The 27,385-nt window shown below is 46.1% G+C and overlaps 1 protein-coding gene across 1 annotated transcript in view; it reads right to left on the bottom strand.

Moving 5' to 3' along the window:
* Nucleotides 1-13,604: 13,604 nt before the first annotated feature.
* The window catches only part of LOC140069130 (protein S100-A1-like), a 53,466-nt gene continuing 39,685 nt past the window's right edge, over nt 13,605-27,385 (bottom strand). The window contains exons 2-3 of the mRNA XM_072114493.1: nt 25,605-25,758; nt 13,605-15,337 (exon numbers count right to left, since the gene is read on the bottom strand). Of these exons, the coding sequence (XP_071970594.1) occupies nt 15,173-15,337; nt 25,605-25,742 (303 nt within the window). The 5' untranslated portion in view covers nt 25,743-25,758 and the 3' untranslated portion in view covers nt 13,605-15,172. The remainder of the gene's footprint in view (nt 15,338-25,604; nt 25,759-27,385) is intronic.

Here is a 27,385-nt window from a genome sequence, read left to right as displayed (position 1 = left end):
AAGATCTGGAATAGTCTTCCTACTTTTTGGCTTATTATAATGTAACCCAGGATCCGGGAGCGGTCAGATGACTGCGGATCCTGGCATTAAACCTCTTCCAGCTGTCCCTGCCTGATTACCGCACCTACCACAGGCAGTTAGGGACAACTTGTCAACGTTTCCCTCCTGTGCCGAAGTGCAAAACACAGAGACAAAGAAAAGACACTACAAAAAACAAGAATAGTTAGAATAGTTTTGTTAGAACAATGGGGCTTATTTACTAAGGGTCGCGGATCACACTTTCCATGTGATGTATGTAGTAATACATGAAATATGGGGACACGAGATTCCAAGAGAGGTCAAAGGCAAGTGATTTTCGGTGACTTGTTGTTCTTGTGCATCATCCATTGAGCGCCCCAGACCTTGTGTCACTGCAGATCACAGGGAATCCAAGTATCTGCTGCCACCTAGTGGTGATGACCAGAAGGGTCCGATAGATCACTGAAAGTGGACGCAGACCTGGAGATGGGAAGAGGCTGCACAAAGTCCAGCAGGGGGCATCAAGGATTTCCTAATGTTGTGATGTAATTGTGAGGCTCATCCACCAGAGGGAACCACTGCAGTTATGAGATATTCCTAAACTCACACACCCACACATCCTGTAGGAGAAGATATAACCTCCAGGAGAACATACAACCTCCAGGAGAACATACAACCTCCAGGAGAACATATAACCTCCCGAATAACATACAACCTACAGGAGAACATATAACCTCTAGGAGAACATACAACCTCCCGAATAACATACAACCTCCAGGAGAACATACAACCTCCAGGAGAACATATAACCTCCAGGAGAACATACAACCTCCAGGAGAACATACAACCGCCAGGAGAACATACAACCTCCAGGAGAACATATAACCTCCCGAATAACATACAACCTACAGGAGAACATATAACCTCCCGTATAACATACAACCTCCAGGAGAACATACAACCTCCAGGAGAACATACAACCTCCAGGAGAACATATAACCTCCAGGAGAACATACAACCTCTAGGAGAACATATAACCTCCAGGAGAACATATAACCTCCAGGAGAACATATAACCTCTAGGAGAACATATAACCTCCAGGAGAACATATAACCTACAGGAGAACATATAACCTCCAGGAGAACATACAACCTCCAGGAGAACATACAACCTCTAGGAGAACATATAACCTCCAGGAGAACATACAACCTCCAGGTGAACATATAACCTCCCGGATAACATATAACCTCCCGGAGAACGTACAACCTCCAGGAGAACATATAACCTCCAGGAGAACATACAACCTCCAGGAGAACATATAACCTCTAGGAGAACATACAACCTCCAGGAGAACAATTAACCTCCCAGAGAACATACAACCTCCAGGAGAACATATAACCTCCAGGAGAACATACAACCTCCAGGAGAACATATAACCTCCAGGAGAACATATAACCTCCAGGAGAACATACAACCTCTAGGAGAACATATAACCTCCAGGAGAACATACAACCTCCAGGAGAACATATAACCTCCAGGAGAACACACAACCTCCAGGAGAACATACAACCTCTAGGAGAACATATAACCTCCAGGAGAACATACAACCTCCAGGAGAACATATAACCTTCTTGAGAACAATTAACCTCCCAGAGAACATACAACCTCCAGGAGAACATATAACCTCCAGGAGAACATATAACCTCCAGGAGAACATACAACCTCCAGGAGAACATACAACCTCCAGGAGAACATACAACCTCCAGGAGAACATATAACCTCCCGTATAACATACAACCTCCAGGAGAACATATAACCTCCAGGAGAACATACAACCTCCAGGAGAACATATAACCTCCAGGAGAACATATAACCTCCCAGAGAACATACAACCTCCAGGAGAACATACAACCTCCAGGAGAACATATAACCTCCCGTATAACATACAACCTCCAGGAGAACATATAACCTCCCGTATAACATACAACCTCCAGGAGAACATACAACCTCCAGGAGAACATATAACCTCCCGTATAACATACAACCTCCAGGAGAACATACAACCTCCAGGAGAACATATAACCTCCAGGAGAACATATAACCTCCCAGAGAACATACAACCTCCAGGAGAACATACAACCTCCAGGAGAACATATAACCTCCCGTATAACATACAACCTCCAGGAGAACATATAACCTCCCGTATAACATACAACCTCCAGGAGAACATACAACCTCCAGGAGAACATATAACCTCCAGGAGAAAATACAACCTCCAGGAGAACATACAACCTCCAGGAGAACATATAACCTCCCAGAGAACATACAACCTCACAGAGAACATACAACCTCCAGGAGAACATATAACCTTCAGGAGAACATACAACCTCCAGGAGAACATATAACCTCCAGGAGAACATACAACCTCCAGGAGAAAATACAACCTCCAGGAGAACATACAACCTCCAGGAGAACATATAACCTCCAGGAGAACATACAACCTCCAGGAGAACATATAACCTCCTGGATAACATACAACCTCCAGGAGAACATATAACCTCCAGGAGAACATACAACCTCCCGTATAACATACAACCTCCAGGGGAACATACAACCTCCCGAATAACATATAACCTCCAGGAGAACATATAACCTCTAGGAGAACATACAACCTCCCGCATAACATACAACCTCCAGGAGAACATACAACCTCCCGAATAACATATAACCTACAGGAGAACATACAACCTCCAGGAGAACATACAACCTCTAGGAGAACATATAACCTCCAGGAGAACATACAACCTCCAGGTGAACATATAACCTCCCGGATAACATATAACCTCCCGGAGAACGTACAACCTCCAGGAGAACATATAACCTCCAGAAGAACATACAACCTCAAGGAGAACATATAACCTCTAGGAGAACATACAACCTCCAGGAGAACATACAACCTCCAGGAGAACATATAACCTCCAGGAGAACATATAACCTCCCGTATAACATACAACCTCCAGGGGAACATACAACCTCCAGGAGAACATACAACCTCCAGGAGAACATATAACCTACAGGAGAACATACAACCACTTGAAGAACATATAACCTCCAGGAGAACATACAACCTCCAGGAGAACATATAACCTCCCAGAGAACATACAACCTCCAGGAGAACATATAACCTCCAGGAGAACATACAACCTCCAGGAGAACATATAACCTCCCGAATAACATACAACCTCCAGGAGAACATATAACCTCCAGGAGAACATATAACCTCCAGGAGAACATACAACCTCCAGGAAAACATACAACCTCTAGGAGAACATATAACCTCCCAGAGAACATACAACCTCCAGGAGAACATACAACCTCCAGGAGAACATATAACCTCCAGGAGAACATACAACCTCCAGGAGAACATATAACCTCCAGGAGAACATACAACCTCCAGGAGAACATACAACCTCCAGGAGAACATATAACCTCCAGGAGAACATATAACCTCCAGGAGAACATATAACCTCCAGGAGAACATACAACCTCCAGGAGAACATATAACCTCCAGGAGAACATATAACCTCCCGGAGAACATACAACCTCAAGGAGAACATATAACCTCCCGGAGAACATATAACCTCCAGGAGAACATATAACCTCCTGGATAACATACAACCTCCAGGAGAACATATAACCTCCAGGAGAACATACAACCTCCCGTATAACATACAACCTCCAGGGGAACATACAACCTCCCGAATAACATATAACCTCCAGGAGAACATATAACCTACAGGAGAACATACAACCTCCAGGAGAACATACAACCTGCAGGAGAACATAGAAACCTTTAGGAGAACATACAACCTCCAGGAGAACATATAACCTCCTGGATAACATACAACCTCCAGGAGAACATATAACCTCCAGGAGAACATACAACCTCCCGTATAACATACAACCTCCAGGGGAACATACAACCTCCCGAATAACATATAACCTCCAGGAGAACATATAACCTCCAGGAGAACATAAAACCTCCCAGAGAACATACAACCTCCCGGATAACATATAACCTCCCGGAGAACATACAACCTCTAGGAGAACATATAACCTCCAGGAGAACATGCAACCTCCAGGAGAACATAAAACCTCCCAGAGAACATACAACCTCCCAGAGAACATACAACCTCCAGGAGAACATATAACCTCCAGGAGAACATACAACCTCCAGGAGAACAAACAACCTCAAGGAGAACATACAACCTCCCAGAGAACATACAACCTCCAGGAGAACATATTACCTCCCGGAGAACATACAACCTCTAGGAGAACATATAACCTCCAGGAGAACATATAACCTCCAAGAGAACATACAACCTCCCAGAGAACATATAACCTCCAGGGGAACATACAACCTCCAGGAGAACATATAACCTCCAGGAGAACATATAACCTCCCGAATAACATGCAACCTACTGGAGAACATACAACCTCCAGGAGAACATACACCCTCCAGGAGAACATATAATCTCCCAAATAACATACAACCTCCAGGAGAACATATAACCTCCAGGAGAACATATAACCTCCAGGAAAACATACAACCTCCAGGAGAACATATAACCTCCAGGAGAACATATAATCTCCAGGAGAACGTACAACCTCCAGGAGAACATATAACCTACAGGAGAACATATAACCTCCAGGAGAACATACAACCTCCAGGAGAACATATAACCTCCAGGAGAACATACAACCTCCAGGAGAACATACAACCTCCAGGAGAACATATAACCTCCCGAATAACAAATAACCTCAAGGAGAACATATAACCTCTAGGAGAACATACAACCTCCCGTATAACATACAACCTCCAGGAGAACATACAACCTCCAGGAGAACATACAACCTCCAGGAGAACATATAACCTCCAGGAGAACATACAACCTCCAGGAGAACATACAACCTCCAGGAGAACATATAACCTCCAGGAGAACATACAACCTCCTGAATAACATACAACCTCCAGGAGAACATACAACCTCCAGGAGAACATACAACCTCCAGGAGAACATACAAAGTTCAAATCGGCTCTACTCACTCCATTTACACAGGCCGGAGAGCTGCAATCACGGAAACGCCCAAGGCAAGGGCAAAGTATAGTCCAATAGAAAAAGGATTTCCAGCGCAAACTCTTGTCCGGTAAAAAATCTTGCTTTATTGGTGCAACAATACATCAGTTGTGTTCACATAGAAGAAATAAACGATCGACGCGTTTCGGCTATACAGCCTTAGTCTTGATCTCATATAACACATAGAGTAGTGACTCTTTATATAAAACCAGCGATGATGGTCACATGACCAAAATCGCAAACAAGGAGGGAGGGGTAAGTGAATTTAACCCTATCCACAAGGAAATGTGTTCATACTGCAAATAACGGATCAAGTGTGATCCATGGTTTAGATGTATCAATACCATTAGGAGAAACATAGATGTTTACGATACATATTACGAGGTACATGCTATATTAATAAATAGTTATCAAGTCATGTCTATGGTTGATCCCTTGTGGTTGTCTGGTTTCTAGAACGAAAATCCAGTATGATTCTCTGTTCAAAAGTTTCTTCTGTAGGTCTCCACCTCTGGCGGGCTTGGAGACCTTCTCTATGCCTGTCCATTTAAAACTGGATAAATCTCCTTCATGCACATCTCTAAAATGTTTGGTGAGAGAGGAAACATTAAATGAATTGTTCGTTACGTCTGACAAGTGTCGTCTAATACGAACTTTAGCTGGACAGGTTGTGCAGCCTACGTATTGTATTCTGCACAGAGTGCAGGACGCCAAATAGATGATATTAGAAGTATTGCAATTAATGTAGGTTTTTATAGGGTAGATGTGCAAAGTTCTATATGAGGTAAAGGAATTCCCCTTCATGATATATTCACATGCTTTGCAACGTTTGTGTCCGCATTTATGGCACCCTGGGTAATTTAGCCACGTTCTTCTATCTTTCTCTGTTTTGTCACTGATGAACAGGCTGGGTGATAAGGTGGAGCCTATGGTTTTACCCTTTTTGGCCACAAATCTTACTCCTTGACTGATAGTATCGTGATAGTCCTTGTTTAAAAGGAGTACAGGTAAGTATTTTTTAACTATCCGTTTGATATTGTGGAATTGATTATTAAATTGTGTGGAAAAGGTAATTTGTTGAGATTTGTAATCTGTAGGTTTGTCATGTTTTTTGTATAGAAGTTGGGATCTGGGTTTTTTCTTTACTTTATTGAGAGATGTTGTAATCAAATGATTACTATATCCTCTCTCCTTTAGTCTCTCTGCGACAAGGGCTGCTTCTCTTGTGAAGATTTCATCGTTGGAGCAATTTCTTTTAAGTCTGACAAACTCTCCATATGAAATGTTATTAGTCACATGTTTTGGGTGACTGGATGAGGACAGTAAAATAGAATTACCCGCTATGGGTTTCCTATAAGGTGTTACTACAATGTTACCATTATCAATGTGTAATTTCACATCAAGAAAGTTGATGCACGGATTCCCCATGTCAAAGGTAAGTTTAAGGTTCATGTTGTTGGAATTGATCCAAGTTAGCATGTCTTGGAATGTTTCAGGGGTACCTTGCCATAACCATATGAGATCGTCAATAAATCTGCCCATCCATCTAATATTATCTTTGTAGGGATTCGACGAGGAAAACACAAAACGTTCTTCCCAAGTTGTCATGTAGATATTTGCAAGTGAGGGGGAAAATCTGGCTCCCATAGGGGCCCCCCTCACCTGCAAATAAAATTCTCCGTCAAATAGGAAATAATTATTTTTCAATAGGAATGTAGTAACCATGACAATAAACGTTTTCAGCTGTGTACTATAGGTACTATACATTTCTAAATGTTTTTCCAATACCCTGATACTTAGGTGATGGGGAAGAGAGGGATAGAGAGCCACTACATCGCTTGTAGCTAGGCTGCATTCCTCAAGGTTTCTCATGTTATTGAGTATTTGTAGGAGATGGGGTGTGTCTCTGAGGAAACTAGGAGTGATTTTTGTTAGGGGCTGCAAGTAAGAGTCTAGCCACTCTCCAAGTTTTTCCCCTAGAGATCCAATACCTGCTACTATAGGTCGTAATGGTGGAGGAAAACAATCCTTATGGATTTTTGGGAAAGAATGAAAGATGGGGACCACTGGATGTTCCACATACAGTGAGTCCCTTAGTTTCATACTAATTGCTCCTGTTTGAAAACCTTCTTCTAGGAGTTGTTTTAAGGCGACTTTGTAGTCAGGGGTAGGATCATTAGGGAGTTTGTGATAGGTAGAAATATCATTTAGTAATTCCTGATTGAGTGTTCTGTAAAGTGTGGCATTCATTGCTATAATAGCGCCCCCCTTATCCGCAGGCCTTATTAATAGGTCTTTGTTTTCCCTCAGAGTTTGTAATGCTTTTTGTTCCTTGTGTGTTAAGTTGGAATATCTAGAAGAGTTATGTATGGAATTTTTTAAGGATGTAAGTTCTTGTTCCACCAGTTCCTGAAACCTGTCCAGCTCTGGTGTTCTAGACATTAACGGATAATATTCAGGGTTGGCAAGCTGGAAAGGTTTCGGTACCTGGTCGGAGACTGGTTTAGATTCTGTTTCTAACTGTCTAAGAGTTAGCAATGTACACTGATCATTATAGTTATCACAAAAATTCTGTAGTCGAGTGACAGACTCTGATTGCTCTTCTCTTACATCTAGACAATCCAGGAGAACATATAACCTCCCGAATAACATACAACCTCCAGGAGAACATATAACCTCCAGGAGAACATACAACCTCCTGAATAACATACAACCTCCAGGAGAACATACAACCTCCCGAATAACATACAACCTCCAGGAGAACATATAACCTCCCGAATAACAAATAACCTCCAGGAGAACATACAACCTCCCGAATAACATACAACCTCCAGGGGAACATACAACCTCCCGAATAACATACAACCTCCAGGAGAACATACAACCTCCCGAATAACATACAACCTCCAGGAGAACATACAACCTCCCGAATAACATACAACCTCCAGGAGAACATATAACCTCCCGAATAACATACAACCTCCAGGAGAACATACAACCTCCCGAATAACATACAACCTCCAGGAGAACATACAACCTCCCGAATAACATACAACCTCCAGGAGAACATACAACCTCCAGGAGAACATACAACCTCCCGAATAACATACAACCTCCCGAATAACATACAACCTCCAGGAGAACATACAACCTCCCGAATAACATACAACCTCCAGGAGAACATATAACCTCCCGAATAACATACAACCTCCCCAATAACATACAACCTCCCCAATAACATACAAACTCCAGGAGAACATACAACCTCTAGGAGAACATACAACCTCCAGGAGAACATATAACCTCCAGGAGAACTTTTTACCTCTCGAATAACATACAACCTACAGGAGAACACACAACCTCTAGGAGAACATATAACCTGCCGAATAACATACAACCTCCAGGAGAACATACAACCTCCAGGAGAACATACAACCTCCAGGAGAACATATAACCTCCCGGAGAACATATAACCTCCAGGAGAACATACAACCTCCAGGAGAACATACAACCTCCCGGAGAACATACAACCTCCAGGAGAACATACAACCTCAAGGAGAACATATAACCTCCCGAATAACATACAACCTCCAGCTGAACATACAACCTCCAGGAGAACATACAACCTCCCGAATAACACACAACCTCCCGAATAACATACAACCTCCAGGAGAACATATAACCTCCTGAATAACATACAACCTCCAAGAGAACATACAACCTCCAGGAGAACATATAACCTCCAGGAGAACATATAACCTCCAGGAGAACCTATAACCTCCAGGAAAACATACAACCTCCAGGAGAACATATAACCTCCCGAATAACATACAACCTACAGGAGAACATATAACCTCCAGGAGAACATACAACCTCCAGGAGAACATATAACCTCCAGGAGAACATACAACCTCCAGGAGAACATACAACCTCCCGAATAACATACAACCTCCAGGAGAACACACAACCTCCCGAATAACATACAACCTCCAGGAGAACATACAACCTCCTGAATAACATACAACCTCCAAGAGAACATACAACCTCCAGGAGAACATATAACTTCCAGGAGAACATATAACCTCCAGGAGAACCTATAACCTCCAGGAAAACATACAACCTCCAGGAGAACATATAACCTCCAGGAGAACATACAACCTCCAGGAGAACATAACATTTCCACCATTCTGCCCTCCACTGATGCCCAGTCTACCTTAGCAACATCAAAGACCAGATTTAAGGGATTCCAATACCCCTGCCAGCATACAGGCAGTCCAGACCTCATGCTCCTTCTCAGGAGTCTGTCCTTCAGAGTCTGTCAGCAGTCCAGACTACAGGAGTCTGAGAGTGAAGAGATAGTGTGGAGCACACCTTCATTGCTAATACAGAAACCAATTTCGGGAACAAAGTCAGGAGACTCTAATCCAGAGCTGCAGCTTCCACAGTTTGGACACAGCTCCATCTCCATTATCCCAGCACCTACTGCCAGGCTGGAGCACTATTTCTGCGGACCACTCTCCACGACCACTCCAGTATCTGAATCTAGATCTTCTGTTTCATTGCTCTGGCCAGTTGGCTGCTACCTGTTCAATAAAGAACCGTGAGTTGATTTGCACAACGTTGCCTCCGTCTGATCCCTGGATACAGCTGTTACCACCACAGGCTCCCCATCCATCACCCAGGGACATATCTTACAGACACCACCTGCTGGAGACCTGCCAGGCTGTAGGACAGCCCTCCAGTCCCCATACTAAGCACCATGACCACAGCGCACCCTTGGCCGCAACCGCCAGCCACTCCGGTATTCTGGGCCCCGACTGCCTCCTCTGGATTCCAGATCCCAAGAGAAAGGCCTACAAGGATCTGTACAATGAGCATTCCTGGCTGCATCTTTCAGCTGTTCCCCAATCTGCAGTGCCCCAAACAGTGACCCCTGTGAGTGCCCCGTCTACCGCCATCATAAGCACAGGCCCCAATGCCATCCATGGACTGGTCCAGGTAAACACTCTCCAGTGGCAAGTATGTGCGGCTCTCAAGGGTCTTCCATGGCCAAAGAAGCCGCTGAGGATGAAGCAGATCCAGAAGTTCCGGTGAGGGGTGACCTCCCAGCGATTCCTTCTCAGTGGGGTGATGACCCGGCTCCAGAAGAGTTGGAGGCTACAGATGGAGCAATGGCACTAGCTCGAGGGCCCATCTACTTGTTCTTAGATCCGTCCATGAGGATGGGCTCTACAGATCCACCGGCTGATGAGGATGATGCCCCGGAGCTCGGCACTCCTACTTCTGAGCAACTAAAAATGTAAAACGTCTTTCAGATAACGTACAGAACAGTTTCAACAAAGAAAACCAGCAATTCAGTGTTCACCCAGCTTTATTAGCACTTAAACGATGAAGCAAAGGCTTCTTTCCCAGTGTAGACAATACATGGTGTGCCTTGCAACCCAAGGTAGCAGTGCTGCTTCCAGTAACGTCATGGTAACGTTTTAAAGGAAACCTACCAGTTAGAATGGTAGGGGTAAGCAGTAAGTACCGAGCACCAGCTCAGGGTGAGCTTTCATATGTGTTATTAACTGCTGTATCAGGGTTTTAACACTTTTTAAACTTTAGAGCAGAAGAGGCTTCGGCGCTGGGCGTGACCGTGCGCGTGCAATATTTCCGGCATTTCCTATGTAGGCGTGCGCACGCACCGCCGAAGCCTTTTCTGCTCTAAAGTTTAAAAAGTGTTAAAACCGCGATACAGCAGTTAATAACACTAATGAAAGTAAGTACCGGCACCAGCTCACCCTGAGCTCACCCTGAGCTGGTGCTCGGTACTTACTGCTTACCCCTACCATTCTAACTGGTAGGTTTCCTTTAAGCTGTGCACCCATTGGGCTGGTAAAGCCACTGTGATTACTGTTTTTGCACAACTTAAGTCAGTTTGCATATAACCTCTTTCTTTAGACTTTGCAGGGATGTAGCTAAGACTGTGTCAGACCATCTTTATGTCAAACTCCTGACCACAGGCTTGCGCCTAAAACCTAGAGGGTAAGACAGTCAGATGGCAGGTATACCGTATGTATTATACCTACCTGTTCAATAAAGATCCATAAGTTGATTTGCACAACGTTGCCTCCATCTGAGGCCCTGGATACGGCTGTTACCACCACGGGCTCCCCATCCATTACCCAGGGACTTATTTTACAGACACTCAGGGGTTGCCCCAGGGAGATTCAGTACCTCAGCCTCTCCCTCCATATTTCTTGCACACACCACCTGCTGGAGAGCGGCCAGGCTGTAGGACAGTCCTCCGGTCCCCATACCAAGCACCGTGACCACAGCGTGCCCCAGGCCGGAACCGCCAGTCACTCCAGTATTCTGGGCCCCGGCTGCCTCCAGACGTTGCCACTACAATGGGAATGGGGTCTCAAAACAGAGGTGCAGGATTGAACATATCAGCCAGCACCAGCCTGGGTTCAGAGGCTACATCAGGCCCTAATGAAGCAAAAACAGAGCGGGCAGCTACTGTGTACAGTTTAGTGGTAGAGATTATACTACACTGAGGACCGACTGGTGGTGATACTAAACTGAGGAACAATTGGTGGTAGTGATTATATGACACTGAGGACTGACTGGTGGCAGTGATTATACTAGACTGAGGACTGACTGGTGGCAGTGATTATACTAGACTGAGGACTGACTGGTGGCAGTGATTATACTAGACTGAGGACTGACTGGTAACAGTGATTATACTAGACTGAGGACTGACTGGTGACAGTGATTATACTAGACTGAGAACTGACTGGTGACAGTGATTATACAGACACCAAGGACTGACTGGTGGTAGTGATTATACTAGTCTGAGGACTGACTGGTAACAGTGATTATAATAGACTGAGGACTGACTGGTGGCAGTGATTATACTAGACTGAGGACTGACTGGTGGCAGTGATTATACTAGACTGAGGAATGACTGGTGCCAGTGATTATACTAGACTGAGGACTGACTGGTAACAGTTATTATACTAGACTGAGGACTGACTGATGACAGCGATTATACAAACACCAAGGACTGACTGGTGACAATGATTATACTAGACTGATGACTGACTGGTGGTAGTGATTATACTAGACAGAGGACTGACTGGTGCCAGTGATTATACTAGACTGAGGACTGACTGGTGCCAGTGATTATACTAGACTGAGAACTGACTGGTGACAATGATTATACTAGACTGATGACTGACTGGTGGTAGTGATTATACTAGACAGAGGACTGACTGGTGCCAGTGATTATACTAGACTGAGGACTGACTGGTGCCAGTGATTATACTAGACTGAGAACTGACTGGTGACAATGATTATACTAGACTGAGGACTGACTGGTGGTAGTGATTATACTAGACTGAGGACTGACTGGTGGCAGTGATTATACTAGACTGAGGACTGACTGGTGGTAGTGATTATACTAGACTGAGGACTAACTGGTAGCAGTGATTATACTAGACTGAGGACTGACTGTTGCCAGTGATTATACTAGACTGAGGACTGACTGGTGGTAGTGATTATACTAGACTGAGGACTAACTGGTAGCAGTGATTATACTAGACTGAGGACTGACTGGTGCCAGTGATTATACTAGACTGAGGACTGACTGTTGCCAGTGATTATACTAGACTGAGGACTGACTGGTGCCAGTGATTATACTAGACTGAGGACTGACTGGTGGTAGTGATTATACTAGACTGATGACTGACTGGTGGTAGTGATTATACTAGACAGAGGACTGACTGTTGCCAGTGATTATACTAGACAGAGGACTGACTGTTGCCAGTGATTATACTAGACAGAGGACTGACTGGTGACAGTGATTATACTAGACTGAGGACTGACTGGTGACAGTGATTATACTAGACTGAGGACTGACTGGTGGCAGTGATTATACTAGACTGAGTACTGACTGGTGACAGTGATTATACTAGACTGAGGACTGACTGGTGACAGTGATTATACTAGACTGAGGACTGACTGGTGGCAGTGTATATACTAGACTGAGGAATGACTGATGACAGTGATTATACTAGACAGAGGACTGACTGGTGACAGTGATAATACTAGACTGAGGACTGACTGGTGACAGTGATTATACAAACACCAAGGACTGACTGGTGACAGTGATTATACTAGACTGTGGACTGACTGGTGGTAGTGATTATACTAGACTGAGGACTGACTGGTGGCAGTGATTATACTAGACTGAGGACTAACTGGTGGCAGTGATTATACTAGACTGAGGACTGACTGGTGGCAGTGATTATACTATACTGAGTACTGACTGGTGGAAGTGATTATACTAGACTGAGGACTGACTGGTGACAGTGATTATACTATACTGAGTACTGACTGGTGGCAGTGATTATACTAGACTGAGGACTGACTGGTGGCAGTGATTATACAAACACCAAGGACTGACTGGTGACAGTGATTTTATTAGACTGAGGTTGAGTCTTCTTTTTAGTTGGGTCTTTTTTCTGAGTTGGGTCTTCCTCTTGGTTTGGGTCATCTTTTTGGATCCTTCTTCAGTGTCCACTTGTTTCTGACCCGGGTCTTCTCTTTGCTTCGGTCCCCTTTCAGAGCTGGGTCCACTTTCATTAGTCTATTTTTCTGAATAATCAGGTCTTTTCTTTGGTTGGGTCTTGTTGCTGAGTCGGGTCTTCTGTTTTGGTTGGGTAATGTTTCTCAGTTTGATCTTCTGTTTTGGTCGTTTCTTGCTTTTGAGTTGGGTCATCTTTTTTGGTTGGGTCTTTTTTCTCAGTTTGATCTTCTGTTTTGGTTGTTTCTTGCGTCTGAGTTGGGTCATCTTTTTTGGTTGGGTCTTTTTTCTCAGTTGGATCTTCCTTTTTGTTTGGGTCATCTTTTTGGATTGGATCCTGCTTTAATGTCCAGTCATGCTTCTGGGTCATATCTTGCATGAGGGCTGAACATTGCTTCTTTGTTGGATCTGGTTTCTGCTTTGGATCTTTTTGTACAGAGCATTGGTTCTGAGCTGTGTCTTCTTTCTTGCTTAGGTCCTCACTCAGAGCGGCGTCCTCTTTTTTAGTCCTATTTACAGTCACATCTTGTTTTAGGATCTTTCAAAATGACTGGTTTCTCCTTTATGATGGGGTCTTGCTTTTGAATTGGGTCTCCTTTTTTAGTTGAGTCTTTTATCTTAGACGGATCTTCCATTTTGGTTGGGTTTTTCTGGGTTAGGTTCTCTTTTTTGGTCAATTTGATTGGATTCTTGTTCCTGTTTCTCAGGTAGATTTTCTTTTTGTGACTTCTCTTCTTTTTGGGTTTGGCCCAGTTTTAGGGTCAGGCCATGCTTGATTTTCACATTCGGCTGAACAGCTGAATCATGTTTTCAGTTAGATGAGTTGAGTCTTGTTTGGTTGGATCTTCTTTTGGGTTGGAGCCAGTTTGAGGGTCAGGCTCATGAGCTGAATTATGCTCTTGGTTTGCTGAGTGGAGTCTTCCTTCCTTATAAAGTGTTATTTCTGGTTTGGGTCTTTCTTCTCGATTTGTTCTTGTTTCTGAGCTGGATCTTGTTTTTGGATAGGTTCTTGTTTCTCGGTTTGGTCTTGTTTTTGGGTCTGATCTTGCAGAAGAACTGAACATTGTTTTTTGTTTGTTCCTTCTTTCTTAGTTTGTGCTTCTTGTGCTTCAGTGTTTTATCTCTGTTGGTTCTTATTTTTGTCTGGAATCTTGTTCCTTGGTTGGTTCTGTTTTTTGGGTTGGGTCTTATTTTTGGAATGAATCACATTTTGGGGCTGCATCTTGTTTTTCGTTTTGATTTTGTTTGTGGATTGGGTTTTGTTTCTCTGTTGGGTCCTGTTTCAGTATTGGGTCCTTCATCTGGTTTGGGTCTTGATTTTGGGTTAGAGCTTGTCTTTGAGTTGGCTCACTTTTCTCAGTTGGATCTTCTTTCTGGGTTTTGTCATGTTTGAGGATTTGAGCTTGGGTTGAGCCCTCTCTCTTGGTTCAATCTTGTTTTGGGGTTAATTCACATGTTTTTGAGGATGTTTCTTGGACCTCAGAGCTTCAAAATAAGCAACAGCAACTTTTGCTACAAGTTCTAAAAATTCCTTAAAGTCAATCTCTCCATCATTGTTTTCAGCAGGTGCTCGCAGTATGGCTTCAATGGTGTGGGGATCTCCGGAATCCTAAGGAGACAGAAACAACAACCAAATTATGAAAAGCTCTTCAGGAGTAAAGTGTTGGTGGATACACCTAACTGAATGTTATGTTTTTTCTTTGTATTTTATATTTAATTTCAAGTCACAGCAGGCAGAATGGTGGAAGATTTGAGATTTGAGGTGTTCACTCGGTTGGCCGACTTACTAGCTGGGAGTGCAGCTGGGTGTACAGCTTCCAGGGCTCAAAAATGTGCGATACTTTCCCAAGTGCCTGATTTTTGGATATATTAATGATATTTGTGTTTCAAGTCAATTACCCATATCATGGATATATGTAAGATGTTATTTTGGTCTAGAAGACGAGTCTCTACATGTATGATGTCACCGGTAGCTTACATTTACATTTACTTGGCAGCTGTGATGATGGATTATTTCTGAGAGTCTTAGCTCCAAGTCAGAACTTTTTAAAAGTTTTCAGAACATGTCTTTTAATCCACCCTGAACCCATATCCTAATGTCCCCACACAATAATACCTTCCTCCCCTTACAACCTACAAACTGTCTTTGGCCACCCCTATGGACTTCCACTTGGTGTAATGTCTACTTATGGCCTATCCACACAGTATAATGCCCCTTCCTCTACTCCCACACAATATAATGCCCCAATTATTGTGACTTGCATGTTATAGAATGCCCCTAAACTGTAAAATGCCCAATTCTTATTTGTCACCACCCTAAACAACACCATAATGTGCCCCCCACTTAAAATACTCACTATTGTGCCCCCCCCCCTCGGATAATGTACAACTTTTGTGCACCCAATTCTTATAATGCCCCCATTTCATGTACCCCCTTCATAACCAAAAACTAATACCCACCTAGGCCCGGTAACCCCTTGCCACTTCTGTGTGTGGCTCAGAGGGCAGTAATATATTGGTGTCATCACTCCTGCTCAATGGTGAAGTGGGAAACTGAGGCTCCCTTCTCCACACAGAACGGTGGAATAGACCCTAAGGATTTGGACTGTTCCTCAGAAACCAGGACTGTTGGGGGAAATCCCTACATACATATATACATATATATATGGCCATGAATATGTAAACAACATTCTCCAATGTTCATATTTCTACCCTAAAAAATAGTCTTGTCGTGACTGTCCCTTCATAATGAGCCACATTCCCGGTTTGAACAGTTAGACCCAATGTCAGCTACACCCAACACCACCGGGAGACACCCAACCAGCTCCTGAAAACACTAAGATTTCTCATGTGAAGAGGAAGATCCATTACCATAATGATTAACCCTTCATGTGCCGCTGCCTCTGTGCGCTGATTGGCCATAGAGTTCAGCAGGAGGATTCTCTGTGGGCCGTAGCCCTCAAACAGCTGATGGGCCGGTCTCTCCCTCCATGCTGTGCCGGGCTGTGATCCCTGTATACAGGCTCCTGCACTGCCCTCATTCCCATACGTATCCATATGATAATCTAACCTTATTATATAGATGCAAACCGGGGGTGGAGGGCAGTGCAGTAGCCTGTTCTCCTCTGCAGTGATACCTGTATCCTGCTGCCGACTTATTCCTATTCTGAGATACAGTCTCATATATCTATCAGCCCTATCTGTAAAATCCTCTCCGCTTTTCCTGCAGTGAATGGGACTTCATGGTTGTGACATCAGCTAAGGGCACTGAGGCAATGAGGGCATCCACATGAATGTGCACAAACAGCCCAGCCAATCAGGACACAGAATCAGATCAACACAATCACTTCTGGTTTGTTGATCCAGCAAACAGGACAATGATGCTCAAACACTTTGTCAAATAAAAATTTCTTCTCGCTTTATTTCAGGACCATATCCAACTTTACAATATTCCATGTAACAGCTTAAAAAATCGCATCACAGCATTTAAGCTGTTACATGGAATATTGTAAAATTGTATATGGTCCGGTTGCCGGCTTCACTCACCTTCCCCGGCTCCAGCGGCGTCCTCTGCAGCTCCCGCGGCTTGGCGCGTGCGTCCCCTTCTTCTAGGGCGCGCGAGCGCCGTCTCGCTAAGATTTAAAGCGCTGGCCATTTCATTAACTCTATATAAGCCTGCCTCTTCCTGCAAGCCCTTGCCGGATCTTTGTGCCTCACAGCCTGAGAGAAAGCTATTCTGCAATTTGCTTGAGATTCCTGTGCCCCTGCGTTCCTGTGTCTCCTGCGTTCCTGAGTCCCTCTGTGTTCCAGTGTTACCTGAGCTCCTCCGTGTTCCCTGGTACCAGTGTTCCTCCGTGCTGCTGTCCTGTGTGCTGTGTTCCCATAACCTTCCGCTTGGACCTCCTGTTGCTGACCCCGGACCGGAGTCTGACTTCGCATCTCTGCCGCCTGCCCTGACCCTGTGCCTGGACTTCGACCACGAGATTGTCACGCACCCGTCCTTAATTGGTAGACGGGAGAAGTTCTCCATTGGGGTCTGGACTGTCAGTCTCATTGCCTAGAAGTTCCTCACCCAGTATCTGTCTTGCCAACTACCCGGGTTGACAAGCCTCTGAAGAATCTTCCAGCATGCTACCGAGACTATGCTGATGTTTTTTCTGAAAAACAAGCAGAGGTCCTGCCTCCACACCGCCCCTATGACTGTCCCATTGACCTGCTGCCAGGTATGTCTCCTCCACGAGGACGAGTATACCCGTTGTCGGTGCCTGAGACCGAGGCTATGTCTGCCTATATTAAGGAGAATTTGCAAAAGGGTTTCATCCGGAAGTCTTCTTCTCCCACTGGTGCTGGCTTCTTCTTTGTATCCAAGTAGGATGGTTCCCTCCGTCTGTGCATAGATTACCGCGGTCTCAATAAAGTCACGGTAAAAAACCACTACTCGTTACCTCTCATCACTGAACTCTTTGACCGACTCCGGGGTGCCAAGGTTTTCACCAAGCTGCATCTCCGAGGGGCATACAACCTCATCCGTATTCGGGAAGGCGACGAGTGGAAGACAGCTTTCAATATCCGTGACAGACCTTTTGAGTATCTGGTAATGCCCTTTGGACCCCGCAATGCTCCAACTGTTTTCCAAGAATTTGTTAATGACATCTTCAGAGACTTGCTCTACTCTTGTGTCATAGTCTACCTGGACTACATTTTAGTTTTTTCCCCAGACCTACAGTCTCACCACATCCATGTCTGACAGGTCCTCAGGCGCAACCGTTTATATGCCAAACTCGAGAAATGCTTATTTCACCAGAGTAGTCTTCCGTTTCTGGGATATGTAATTTCTGATAAAGGCCTTCAAATGGATCCTTCCAAGTTGGCAGCTGTACTTCAGTGGCCTCGCCCAGTGGGGTTACGTGCCACACAGAGATTTTTGGGCTTCGCCAACTATTATCAACAATTTATTCCCCACTTCTCCTCTCTTGTGGCTCCCATCGTGACATTGACTAAGAAGAATGCTAATCCAAGACAATGGCCTCCGGCTGCTGAAGATGCCTTCACTAGGTTGAAGTCTGCTTTTGCCTCTGCGCCTGTACTCACAAGGCTTGACACGGAAAAGCCTTTCCAGTTAGAGGTTGATGCCTCATCCATTGGTGCTGGGGCCGTCCTTACCCAGAAGGGGCCAAAAGGTCGTACCTTCACATGCGGTTTCTTCTCAAAGACGTTCACACCTCCCGAAAGGAATTATTCCATTGGAGATCGGGAACTCTTGGCCATAAAGCTAGCTTTGGAGGAATGGCGCTATCTTCTGGAAGGAGCTCGTCATCTGGTCCATATTTATACTTGACCCGATTTGATTTTCTCATACATTTCCGCCCTGCAGAGAAGAACATTAAAGCCGATGCTCTTTCTCGTGCTTCAGATGTGGTTGGAGAAGATCCTGCTCCTAGTCATATTGTTCCTCCGGAACGGCTGGTTCTTGCTGCTTCAGTGGACCTCTGGCAGCTTCCACCAGGCAAGACATATGTTCGACCTGCCCTACGTAGGAGAATTCTGACTTGGGGATATTGCTCTCGTGTGGCTGGACACCCTGGGGTACAGTGTTCTATTTCCCATTACTATTGGTGGCCAGACCTGGCCAAAGATGTGCGAGATTTCGTGGGTTCCTGTATTTCCTGTGCTCATAACAAGCCATCACACCTCAAACCTGCTGGTCTCCTGATGCCGTTGCCGATACCCAGCAGCCCGTGGACTCACATGGCCATGGACTTTATTACAGACCTTCCACTGTCCTCTGGGAATACTGGCATCTGGGTGGTAACCGACCGGTTCTCAAAAATGTCCCATTTCGTTCCATTGCCTGGTCTGCCGTCTGCTCCGCACCTTGCCAGCCTATTCTTTTTCAACATCTTTCGGCTGCATGGACTTCCGTTGCTCATCATTTCGGATCGAGGGGTTCAGTTTGTCTCTTGCTTCTGGCGATCTCTGTGTAATCAGCTACAGGTGAAACTGGACTTCTCTTCTGCATACCATCCGCAGTCTAATGGACAGGTAGAGAGAGTCAACCAAACTCTAGGCTGCTACCTTCGCCATTTCGTCTCTGCTCGCCAAGACGACTGGTCCGCTTTATTGCCATGGGCGGATTTCTTATACAATTCCCCGAACTCTGAAAATTCTTGTGCTTCTCCCTTCTTCATCGTTTATGGACAATATCCACGTCCTCCTCTTCCTCTACCTGTGCCTACGGATGTTCCTGCTGTTGAATAGTTGATACGCGATCTGAAGACCATCTGGGAGCAGACTCGCCTTTCATTGCGGCAGGCTTCCACTCGTACCAAGCTCCAGGCTGACAAGAAACGCAGGCCTCCTCCCATCTTCTCTCCAGGTGATAAAGTGTGGCTGTCTTCAAAATATGTCCAGCTGAAGATTACCAGCTACAAGCTTGGCCCTCGCTATCTGGGTCCATTTGAGGTGCTGAAGCGTATCAACCCCGTGGCCTACAAGCTCCGCCTTCCTCCATCTATGCGCATCCCAAACTCCTTCCATGTCTCCCTCCTGAAGCCAATCATCTTGAATCACTTCTCCCAGCAATCCCCTCCTCCTGCTCCTGTAGCGGTTTCCCCAGATGTCTATGAAGTTAAGGAAGTTCTGAAGATGAAGATCATGAGGGGTAAGCGGTTCTATCTTGTAGACTGGAAGGGGTTCGGGCCGGAGGATAGATCTTGGGAGCCTGAAGAGAACATTTTGGATCGGACTCTCCTCCAGAGATTTCTTGGGACCAAGAAGAAGAGGGGGAGGCCAAAGGGGAGGGGGAGTACTGTCACGGGTGCTCCCGCGATCCCTGGCTCGGATCGCGGGTGCACCCATGCCTCTCCAGGGTCCGGTGGCCGGCTTCACTCACCTTCCCCGGCTCCAGCAGTCTCTGTACTTCAACCTTGGTCGCCACTGCAGACATGTCACGCCTGAGGAACGACCTGGTGGTACCACTTTGCAGCTTGTCTAACTCGCCTTGCGGCGGGCTCTTGTGTAGACCGGGCACCCCTTAGACTCCGGTCCCAGGTAGTGGCTTGTGTCATCGTCTGCAGTGGTCCAGAGGATCCACACCCGCTAGCCGGACAGCGTCATTGTCCTGTTTGCTGGATCAACAAACCAGAAGTGATTGTGTTACTTTCTCCAGTCCAGGAGGGATCTACAGCACGGACCTTGACCCATCTTGCTGTGAATCGGTGAGCAGACTTTTTTCTCATCTTTTGCATGATGTCACAGCATCCGGGTAACTGCTTGTACAGAGATCTAGTGCACAACAAGGCAGGGGAGACACAGAGCTGAGAGCACAGAGCACTGGATCTCTGCATCATACAGGAATCTACTACATCACAAAGAGGACAATATATAAAAACATGTCCAACTACACTATACAACACCTACACAGGAATAACAAGATGAACACATGGCAGCATCACAGGATGTGCACAATATATAAATGTGCAACACCCCCCACTGGGCCTTTACTTGAGGCCTGGAGGCAGCCGGGACCCAGAATACCGGAGTGGCTGGTGGTTGCAGCCTAGGCACGCTAGTGTCACGGTGCTTAGTATGGGGACCGGAGGACTGTCCTGATGTACTTGTTCTCCATGGGGCAACCCCTGAGGTGTCTATAGGATGAGTCCCTGGGTGATGGATGGGGAGCCCGTGGTGGTAACAGCCATATCCAGGGATCAGACAGTGAATAAATAACAATATTTCTAAAAAGATAGAAAGCATCAACAATTCATAAGAGACCTTCAGGACTTCAAAGAGAATAGGGTTTATTGCATATTGAGCCAAAGACATCAACCCTGTGCCACTGATACGGAGGTCTCTTCAACAGAGGCGGGAGTATCAGATAGTGAAGGGTCCTATAAAGATAAAAAAAGGACATAGTACCAAAAGAGGTGGAAGGGACTCAGGGGCCCGTATTTTTAGAGAACACATACCCCCAGAGGAACAGAAACGTGGGGGACCGGATGAGTTTGGCAACTTTGTAAATTCACTCAACCAGAATCATATAGGCATTTTACATCAGAGATTTATAAAACAAACCTTCCGTTCCTAGACGCGCTGATCACGAAATTACCGGATGGTACACTACACTCGTCCATTTATCGCAAACCAACAGCAACCAATTCACTATTAAGATGGGACAGTCATCACCCATTTCCCCTACGTAAAGGAATGCCCAAGGGGTGATACCTGCGGGTACACTGAAACTACAGTTCAGAAAACGAGTTCCGGCGGCAAACGACAGATTCCTTGAGCGTGGGTCTCCTGATAGGTTCCTCAGAGGCTTATCAGGACAGTTTAAGTAAAAGTCATACTGATCTTCTACATGGTCCACCAAAAGAAAAGAAGGAATCAGACGATAAACTGAAGGTCATAGCCACTTTTGACAATGGGTCGGAGGATGCCAGGAAGATCCTGGAGAGACATTGGCCCATTCTGTTGATGAACAAAGATTTAAAAAAATCTGGTAGGCCTAAGCCCCTCAATCACTTCTCACAAAAGAGGTTCCACTCGAGATTGTCTAGTGAATAGCCATAGTCAGGCGGGTGACTGGGAGTTATTGCCTGCCCTTACATTCACAAGTAGCGTTACAGGAAACGTTAGACCATTAGAGACTACATAGACTGCACGAGGACTGGTGTCATGTACAAAGTTACACGTACGTGTGGTACTGAGTATGTGGGTAAGACCTACAGGGAGCTGCGTAGAAGAGTGGGGGAACATCTTGGAGACCCACAAAAAAGACAAACCAATATCAAACCATGTCTGGGCGTACCATAACGGTGATGCGGCAGCGATGCGGTTTCATACCCTGAGCACAGCGGCAAGTGGCACAAGATGATCCTCCAGAAGGAGGCAGGTTGGATCGTTACATTGGATACCATCTCTCCCAATGGCCTCAATGACCAATTGGTTTTTACACCATTCCTTTAAATTTACTGATCTTGAGGCCAGCACAGCCCCCTACAAAAGCCTCCCAGTTATGTCACCCCCTATAAAGACGCAGATGTATATGCCAGGATTGTCATCCGGCTGTTGGTGGCAATTGGATGTGTGACCTCGTAAACGCTCGATTTCTCTCTAACTTTATGTGTAATGTAATTCTAGGTCTCCTCTACTGGAAGGGGGTCTCTTTATATAGACACATCGCACGGATAATGGGTATAATTTAGAGATATGGTCGGACCTTGTTATCATATTATCTCTGGATCTAAAGATATTTACTCGGGGCAGTTGCGTCCCGATGTGGACGTGCTGGGCCTATAGGAGCAACTGTATAGGGGGGTCCGCCCAATCAGATACATAAGGGGGTGGGGCTTTAGACTTGAAGAGGCGGAAGTACCATCTATCTGGCACAAACGGAACGCCAGCCGGATATTGTATCTCCTAGTCCACCCCCAGAACTGGAGATGAGCAGTTTTTTCACCAGGGTGTAGCCTACGATAAGCCCGATTTGACCTGCAAGCCACTGGATGTCTGGCCCATGCTATGCCACCCCGATGGATGGCCAGTACCAGCATCGATGCACTTTATTCCCTTTGAGGAGCCAGAGGACGAAATGCGTCAGGGTAATGGGCGTGTATAGGGGGCAGGCTATTTTTTTACAGGGAAAGCTGTAGACTGCTCTTGTCAGGGCGGGGGTTAAAGGGGACCCCATAGGGACAACATATTTACCTGCCACCTCCCACCCCAGCCCGTAAGCGAAATATGTCTGAGTTACGAATTGGCAAATGGACAGCAGACGATTATGCCCTTTGAGACAATTTTAGATTGTATACTTCTGCAAGGTAACTATATCTGATTACACAATTTTTGTGGTTTTCTGTGATTTGGAATATCACAGATATCACCAGTCTGCTATTTGTCTGAGAACCATCAGTTCTGGGACTGCCGTGCGCTCACCAGAAGACCATGTCCTCTCACCCAGCAGGGGTTATATACCCCCCCCCCCCCCTGGTCAGGTGGTGGCTCCTCTCCAATCACCTTCCAGCTAACAATACAGCTGCAACACCCTCGCCGATGCAAGGCGAGGGAGTGTTTGCGAATACGCCCCACAAGATGTCACAACATTACACTACATGGTCCTTATAGGACATAGGGGATATTGCAGTGGTGAATCCTGCCTGGCAAGGCAGAAGTTAACTTTTGTGTGATGTAAGTTCTATCATCCAATGATCTGTATTACATCCGGTCCTATGTAAGCTGAGATGTGATTGGAGGAGCAGCCACCACCTGACCAAGGGGAAGTTACAAAACCCCCTGGCCAGGAATGTTCCAGAGCTTTTAGTCTGGGCTCAGTTCCAGAGAACAGCTTAGTCTGAGCTCAGCTCAGATCAGAACTTCTAGAGCTCAGTTCCAGAGGACCAGCTCAGTGAGTTATAGAGAAGAGACCAGCTCAGTTAGTGCGTAATCTCAGTCTAGCCCATACCAGAGCAGGAAGAGCCTAGCCCCTGCCTCTGAAGAGTGGAGTAATAGATTAGAGTTAGTGTAGTGAGGAAAAGGGGTATCATCTTACCTCTAAAGGTGATACCTGAAGCCCCACAGGACAAGCTGAAGCTTCCTATTAGGACACAGCTGCCTCCTGGCCTACCCTCTATATCCAGGCTGGCGATCTATCTCCTGTGGCTCCCTCCAAATGCATCTCAGCACTCCACCACTCTGTTAAAGGCACGTTGCTGCAGTTCCTGACGGTTCCAATAAAGAACTGTAAGTTGTTTTCGTTCAACCTCTGTCTCCGTCTGGTCCCTGCTAATACGGCTGCCTTCATCACCGGCACCCTGTCCACTACACAGAGACTCACACTCTGGACACTAAAGGGTTGCCCCAGGGAGATCCGCTATAGCAGCCTCTCCCTCATCATTTCTTGCCAACACCACCCTGCTGGAGACCTGCCAGGCTGTAGGACAGCCCTCCGGTTCCCCCGTACCAAGCACCGTGACAACAGCGTGCTTAGGCCGCCACCGCCAGCCACTCAGGTACTGCGGGCCCCGGCTGCCTCCAGGCCCGAGAAAAGGCTAGGCCCCGGTGGGGGATGTTGCACAGCCACATCATTGTATTTAACTGTTGCCTTGCCAGGCAGAATCTACAGCTGCAATTACATAAGATTCAGATTCCAGAACCTTTCTAGAGAGGTGATCAACAGCTCCTGACCTGAGGAGGGCGCTATTATCAACTACCAGCCTGGAAATGCATTGGCAGGGGTGTTTCCCCCTCCCTGCCATTATACTTTATGGAAGCTGTGGACCACCCTTTCCTGTACAGAGAGGGGTCGCTGTCTATACAATGCGTTGTGTGTGCAGGATCTAGAACTGATGTGGGGCCTGAGCTCAGTCACATGCGCGTGACATCATTTTTTCATGTTGCCAGTAATTATCAGGACTGATATTCTCCTGCACCCAGCAGCTACAGTTTGGGAGCCGCACCTCTGCTAGGGCCCCTCCCAACAAGATCCCACCCACCCTCCGCTCCAGCTACAGATATGGATTCCCATGGCGACCACGATAACAAAGGCAGGGAGAGCAGCCAGGGGGACAAGGTAAAAGCCCTGCTAGCAGGCAAGTGGCTGCAGGTGGTTCATGAGTGTAAATTAGAGAATTGCTTATTTTAGCTTAATGCAGAGCCAGGCAAAAGTTTTTATACTTTACAGTTGTTCTTTAATCATTCCCTGAGGGGCAGAAGGCAGTAAACACAGGATCTAAGAAGTAGAGCGGACCTGTCTAGTAATAGCCACTCCCTCCCGGGTCTATCCTTCATTGTAATTCATGGAAATCCAAAAAAGACGCCTCTGCTTCACGAGCAGCTCCGAAGCACAAAGTGCTGGGAACCTCCATGTAGGATCTTACCTCAATCACTTCTGCAAACTCCGTCTGGATGAGGCTCTTGAATTGCGCCTTGTCCAGTTTATCGCAAGGGCCGCTGCGGCAGCTGTAGCGGTGGAAGGTGTCGATGATCCTGCGGATGGCGCTCAGGAGATAGGCCATGGCTGCTGGATGGGAACTGGAAGAGGAAAGGAAGAAGCCAGTCAGGACCATGGAAGGTCACAACCCAGAGATGACCTCTTCTATAGGGTGCACCATGTCCTGTGTATGGCACCCCCAATGTCATAGTATAGGTATTACAATGGAACAAGTAAAAATTGTGAGCTCCTCAGAACAGAATCTGATCACATGTTACCTGCCGGGGTGTAACGCACCATATACCTGTACATAAAGGGTGTAACAGCCCTCGCCAGCCCCTTCAGAGCAGCCCCACAGATGTAATAATAGAGATTATGCAACTATTCTAATCCTGGAGGTCGTCAGATCCTTCTACTCGCACCTCTTGGGCAGGAAGGATCTAGATCGGGATGTGATGTCGGCTTTCCTGGCTGAAACTGTCTCTGAGCCAGGAGTAGACTCATCACTAAAGGATTAGGGAGGAGGAAGTCAGCCGGGAGATTGAAGGGCTCACCCTCAAGAAATCGCCGGCTCCGGATGGCTTAACATCTGAGTTCTATAAGACCTTTAAGGACGCCTTGGTTCCTCTCTTGACTGAGGTATTCAATGAGTGTCTTTCCTCGGGCGCTCTGCCGAAGTCAATGAGGAGGTCAGCCCTGATCATCCTGTCAAAGGGTAAGGACCGATCTCGTATTGAGAACTGGCGGCCCATAGCGCTTCTAAATACGGACAGAAAGGTTTTGGCAAAGGTGCTGTTTAATTGGCTGGTGCAGTTTGTGCCCCGGCTCCTTTCGGGGACCCAGCACTGCTCTGTTCCAGGCCGCAGTACATTTAGTGCTATGCTTTGTGTCCGGGAGGCAGTGGAGCAGGGCAGGGCTGGTAACTGGAAGGGGTACTTGCTGTCCTTGGATCAGGTTCCAGAACCCCTCTGGCTAATTATTATATTTTAAAAGTTGATTTTATCAGGAACGAGGCCATGGATAACAAATGTAAGAAGATTCCCACAGTCACGGTGCCTGGATCTATGAGTAAGTGTCCATGGTTTATCAAGATGAAATTTTTGATGGTAGATTTCCTTTAAGATCAATGTTTCTAACCTCTGGAAAGAGAGGGCTCCTCCGTGGGTATACTCCTGCAGGGGATGGGCTCCTCCGTGGGTATACTCCTGCAGGGGATGGGCTCCTCCGTGGGTATACTCCTGCAGGGGATGGGCTCCTCCGTGGGTATACTCCTGCAGGGGATGGGCTCCTCCGTGGGTATACTCCTGTAGGGGATGGTTTTGGCCTTTCTTCCAGGAATGGGAGACAAGAGGATTCAGAGGCCTGGGTGGCCGGGACCGGTGGTTGCTCGGTTGGCCGACTTGTCAGCTGGGAGTCCATCTGGGCATACAGCTTTCAGGGCTCAAAAATGTGACTCTATCCCAAGTTAGTGTTGTGGTGTAGGTGTTAGGTTGGTGGGGGGAAGGGAATGGAGGGGACTTGGACATGATGCATTGAACTGATCCCAGACTCTGGTGTCGTCTGGTCTGGACATATATACACTAGCTGTAGCTCCCTGCATTGCCAGTGATAATAAATAACTGCTTTTAGCTATAACAAAATAGAACGGGTTAACAAATAATATTTTATATGTATCTATAGTCTCATCTCTGTCACTAACCGTCCCTTTTTTTATAAACAATTTTATCA

The sequence above is a fragment of the Engystomops pustulosus genome, chromosome 7 (assembly GCF_040894005.1).
Source record: "Engystomops pustulosus chromosome 7, aEngPut4.maternal, whole genome shotgun sequence".
Classification (NCBI taxonomy): Eukaryota; Metazoa; Chordata; class Amphibia; order Anura; family Leptodactylidae; genus Engystomops; species Engystomops pustulosus.
The sequence above is the reverse complement of the archived record's forward strand: the minus strand, read 5'-3'. Positions and strand labels throughout refer to the sequence as shown.